Source organism: Lolium rigidum, chromosome 1, assembly GCF_022539505.1.
Source record: "Lolium rigidum isolate FL_2022 chromosome 1, APGP_CSIRO_Lrig_0.1, whole genome shotgun sequence".
Taxonomy (NCBI): Eukaryota; Viridiplantae; Streptophyta; class Magnoliopsida; order Poales; family Poaceae; genus Lolium; species Lolium rigidum.
In genome coordinates, this window is record NC_061508.1 from 323975999 (window position 1) to 323981224 (window position 5226).

General features: G+C 41.2%; 1 protein-coding gene across 1 annotated transcript; it reads left to right on the forward strand.

Moving 5' to 3' along the window:
* The first annotated feature begins 1733 nt into the window (after positions 1 to 1733).
* On the forward strand, positions 1734 to 5226 carry LOC124684298 (RNA pseudouridine synthase 2, chloroplastic-like). Its single transcript, XM_047218643.1, has 7 exons — positions 1734 to 2097; positions 2375 to 2518; positions 2970 to 3233; positions 3392 to 3591; positions 4185 to 4263; positions 4448 to 4623; positions 4729 to 5226. Exons 1-7 carry the CDS (start codon positions 1756 to 1758, stop codon positions 4871 to 4873), a joined length of 1350 nt encoding a protein of 449 aa, XP_047074599.1. The 5' UTR covers positions 1734 to 1755; the 3' UTR covers positions 4874 to 5226.

Sequence of the window (5226 nt, forward strand, 5' to 3'; positions counted from 1 at the left end):
TGAATTTAATCATCTAGGTACATCGGACGGAAGGAGCGTAATTTCAATTGGGTTGGTCGAGTGAGGTACCAAACTTAACTAACTGTTTGGGCAGGGCATGTAGAAAAAAAAATGTTGCGTCTACAGTGACCTGTTGCATCTTGTCAATTCTCATGTACTTGAAGAATTCTTGACACTATTTGTGTGTGAATGAATGCGATGCACGAAACTGAAAATGAATCAGCTGCGACAAATATTCAAAGTTCTTTATTCGCAAAAAAAAAATTCAAAGTTCTTCATATCAAAGACGAGCCGTCGGACATCTATGAATTACTGCAAAATTTTCAAGTTCACGGAGTGACATTTAGAGAACTATGCTCAAAAGACATTACGATCAGGTCATCACCACCACTTTCCGTACATAAAATCAAATTGTGTGTGTCATTCCCCCGTTGATTTTTTTTTTTTTTTGCTATTTTCAGCTTCTGCTTCACCGTGGTTGAAAACTAGCGACAAAATTATACGATTTCTCGGTAGAATAGACAAAAGCGATTAGAGCAAACGAGATTTTTCTTACAATCAACATCTTATATATGTTTATGGTTGTAAATAGTACATTGTAGAGATAGCTGTCTCCATCCATGGGTTACAAAATAAAATCTGTAAGTACCAAGCAAATCTTCAAGGTCTGATCAAACTTTGTCTACTTCTATAACACAATATTGTATCTTTTGAAGGTAGCTGAACATAGATATCAAACCACAATCTTGTGAATACCGACGAATGTTGCTCAATAAATTTAATTTGAGCTGCAATAACAACGCTACTTGCACGCGCGCAATCATCAAAGTAGTCAATCAACATAAGAAGTGAGCCCAGCTCATTTGGTTAGGGAAGTGGACGTACAACCCAACCACCCAGGTTCAAGTCTCCAGAGACGCGAATTTGGGTTCTTATTATTTAAAAACAAAATCACGGTAGGGGCTTCCCCTACTGTATTCCTTTCAAAAAAAAACATCGGTAAAGAATACCAACACTAGCATGTCAGGAAAAAACAGACTGAATAGTCCGATCGACATCGCTGGAGAGCTTAGAGTACAAATCACCATTGTCGAGGATGTACCAGCCGGGGCAAATATTGCACGCAGACTCGTCCTCCCTTGAACCATGAGAAAAGATCAAAACAAAATCTAACAAAGAGAAGGCCCAACTTAGATAAAATTTAATCTTCCAACACCACCATTATTTAGGGAAGGAGATCTCGTCAAACAAATAGCTAAAGATCACTTAGTGTATACGATGCTATCTTCATTAAGGCATGTGCCAAAAAGAAAACGGCTACCAAAATCTAACATAATTTATTAAAAACAACACTTTAACTAAAAACTTCACACATAGTTCGGATTTTCACCCCTCCCAACACCGATAAGACCGGCCAAAAGAGAGGAAAACAATAGGAGGTGGAGGTGGAGGAGCAGCTAGGTTTTAGAGAGGCGGCGGTTGTCTTTTTAGAGAGGCTAGAGTAAACAAGAATTTTTGTTTTTTACAAAAAGCAATCGAGACTTTTACAACGTGCCCCAATCTCAAATGATAAGACGAGGGAGAAAATCATAAAAGAGGGATATAGCCCAACCTACAACAAAACTGAAGTTGGGTCCATACAAAGGCCCAAATTACCCAAACGTTATCCCATGCTTTATCCACATCCGTCGTCAATTGTCCAAATAAAAAATATTCCACTTCAGTCGTCGCCACGGACCCAACCCCCGAGCGAGCATGGCAGCCGCAGTGACGGCGGCTCCGCCGCCGGCCATCGCCACCACGCTCTCCACCCTCCTCCGCCGCAGCAAGAACTGTATCCATTCCCTCCGGGCCTCTCGTAGGAGATGCATCTACTCAGACGTGGTTGCGGAGCCTGCGCCGGCGCCGCCGCCGCCAAGCCGGAGGGGAGGCCACGCCGGGACGCGCCTGGAGGAGGCCGTGCCGGCCGGTGAGGGGAGGTCGCGGGTGGACGCGTGGATCTCCGCGCGGCTGGGCGGCGGGGGCGTCAGCCGCGCGCGCGTGCAGGCCAGCATCCGCGCCGGCCTCGTCGCCGTCAATGGCCGCCCCGTCTCTAAGGTGTTGCCATTTCCCCACTTCCTGTAAATCTTTCTGTCATTGCGACAATCAAATTAGGCACCTTCTTAAGCGATATACACCTGTTAGTTAGCTTGAACTATAACTCCTCTGTACCAAAAAGAAGTGCCAACTTAATTCATGCTAAACATCTGAAGATATCATAGGATGGTACTGATTCATAGCAGATGTACTTAATTCATGATTAGTGCTAGTTCCGGTACAAATGCCGAATGCTAGTAAGCCTCTCCTCATTTGCTACTATTCTTATGCTTTGTAGGTTTCGCATACGGTGAAGGGAGGGGACACGGTCAGCTGCACTGTGTCGGACCTGACACCGCTGAGGGCAGAAGCGGAGGACATTCCACTGGACATCGTTTACGAGGATGAGCATGTTCTTGTCGTTAACAAACCGGCTCATATGGTATGCACCATCTTTTCTGCAGTGATATGGGATAGTAACATTTACCTTGTTCTTAGGGATGTCCCGCGTAAGGTTTTATGTACGTACATTAGTTTGAGCATCCTATTTTCTACGTAGCTGGACCTTACATGAGATATATGAGCCTAATGAGGATATCTAGTTGAACAAAATGATTAAAAACATCCAGTAGATAACCACACATGTAGCTGACAAGAAGTCTCTGGCTATCTGTAAATTCAATGTGTAATGAGGCATTTCTTGTTCTAATTCAGATTTTGAGGCATGTTAAATCAATATTCGATTTAGATATTGGTTGTATTGTCCTATCAACAACCTATTCCCCCAAATATTTTTTCATGCTAATTGTATTTAGTTTCTTATACTCTTACTTCAAGTTTTCTACTGACAGTGACAACAATTATTCTGGCATTCTATGTGTTTTTACTTATAGGTTGTTCATCCAGCACCAGGGAATGCAAATGGCACCTTAGTCAATGCTATTCTTCACCACTGCAAGATTTCAACTTTTACCTGTTTAGCACGTAACTCCATCGATGATGAGTGCCCTGAATCTTCGGACGATGATGTTGACGTATTTGATGTTGACCAATTTAATATTGGTGACGTAAGTTCAGAGGTTCGTGAAGCTATTGTGCGCCCTGGTATTGTGCATAGGCTTGATAAGGGGACAAGCGGACTTCTTGTTGTAGCTAAGGTACTGCTCAGTTTGTCTTATCCCACAAAACACTAATATCTTCCCTTGCCACTTGATCTCTATTGATGGAATTGCAAATATTTACCAGATTAACTTTGATCTCTCTTATTTTGTACAAGTTAGTTTACAGACTCACTTTGGAATCACCTTGTTGACAGGATGAGCATTCTCATGCCCAATTAGCAGAACAATTCAAGCTACATACAATAAGCAGGGTATACCTCAGTCTTACTTGTGGTTTACCTAGTCCATATTCTGCGAGAATCGAAGTGCCTATATCCCGTGATCCAAACAACCGGATACGTATGGTTGCTGCCCCTGGATCAGGCCACAGATATGCAAAGGATGCTGCTAGTAGGTGATTCATGCTTTTGACTTGTGCCTTTTCTTTTGTGGTTGAATATATGATGCTGCTTCTCCAAAGCTGTTTGTATTAAACAAATTGCTTGGTAACTCATATATACTAAAAATAACGTTTCTAATAAATACTCCGCAGTTTCTGTTTAAACGCCAAGTTCTTCTAGATGAAATGATCTGTTGTCCCTAAAGCCAAGTTCTTCTAGATGAAACAGCCTGTGTCATTTTTGTATGCGCGCGAATGAACAAATTGTTCATGTTGCTTACATAATTATGCTGACTAGTGTAAATATGAAATAACTTAATTCCTTGCCTTTGACTACTTTGACCTGAACACTCCCAGTTTCAGACATCACTACTTACTCCTGGAGCCTACCATTAGTTGTGCTGACATAGAATTACAAAGTTGATACTTGGTTGGTTCTTGTACTTATACATATCTTGCTCACAAGAGTAGAATGTCTCCACATAAATACCACCCTTATTTATGTTGCAATAATTGTTTATGGAACTTTAAATGTTTCATGCTTGGTTGCTTAGGTAGTTTGTCAAGACCAGAAATTTATTTCTCTGTTATTTCAAGAAATTCTACAGGTATAAAGTAAGAGAGGTCTTTTGTGGTGGTGGATCTGCACTTGTAGAGTGGAGATTGGAGACAGGGCGCACTCACCAGGTGATTACGTTACATGATAGTCTCGTATTCTAAGAAGGGGCATCACAATTACAACTTAGAAAGCATTCTAAGCAACAGTTCAAATTTTTAATTGTACACCGTGTACACCTCACTGTTGGGAAATGAAACTCAGATACAACCACTTCTTTTATCTTGCTAATGAACCTGCATCTACCGCTTTCAGATCCGAGCACATGCAAAATATCTAGGGAACCCCCTACTTGGTGATGAAACATATGGAGCCACGAAAAGCATGGCGTTGTCACTTCTAAGACCCAAAACTCCTTCGAAATATCATGGTGATCTTTCAAATCTGATATCAAAGATAGACAGGCCATGTCTCCATGCTGCATTGCTTGGGTAGGTATTATCCAAGTTTGAGCATCTTACTAACATTTTTTTTTGTCTCATTTCCTTTTAAGGACATTTTTCTTGCATTCGACTTTGGTCATTGTTTCTTTTCAGATTCAAGCATCCTCATTCTGGAAAGGCACTTGAATTCTCGTGTCCCCCTCCAGATGATTTTACCGAGGTACTTGATGAACTGCGTCGTGTTACACTGACAAGTGATGGCCAAGATAGTGATGGTGTTGCGCAATTTTCTGATTAACGCGAATGGAAAATACAAAAAATGCTGCTCAGGATATGATATGTTTTGCCTGAATGTATCTAGACTCATGCTATCTTGAAGTGAGTAACCAAACTGACGGACAGGTTCTCAAGATTTTCAGCATGTTCAACGAGAGATTAGGACTACACACCAAAGAGGCCACGAGGGAGAAGCTTCAGGATTTTTGACAAGACTTGGAAATCATAGTTTAGCACTCTTTTCTATGTTTAAGGAACCTAAGAAAATAAATATTTAATGTTCAAAGCATTTTAGCATAACTAGATGTGTGTAGTGTACAGAGATGTAAAATGCACTGAAACGCAATGTTGCATGAAATGGAATTTTTTTATTTA

What these genes read in the sequence shown, in the direction of transcription:
- LOC124684298 (XM_047218643.1), top strand. Translation starts at nt 1,756, where the DNA reads ATGGCAGCCGCAGTGACGGCGGCTCCGCCGCCGGCCATCGCCACCACG. An exon ending in GCAAAGGATGCTGCTAGTAG is followed by an intron (nt 3,592 to 4,184) that starts GTGATTCATGCT and finishes GAAATTCTACAG; the next exon opens with GTATAAAGTAAGAGAGGTCT. An exon ending in CTCCATGCTGCATTGCTTGG is followed by an intron (nt 4,624 to 4,728) that starts GTAGGTATTATC and finishes GTTTCTTTTCAG; the next exon opens with ATTCAAGCATCCTCATTCTG.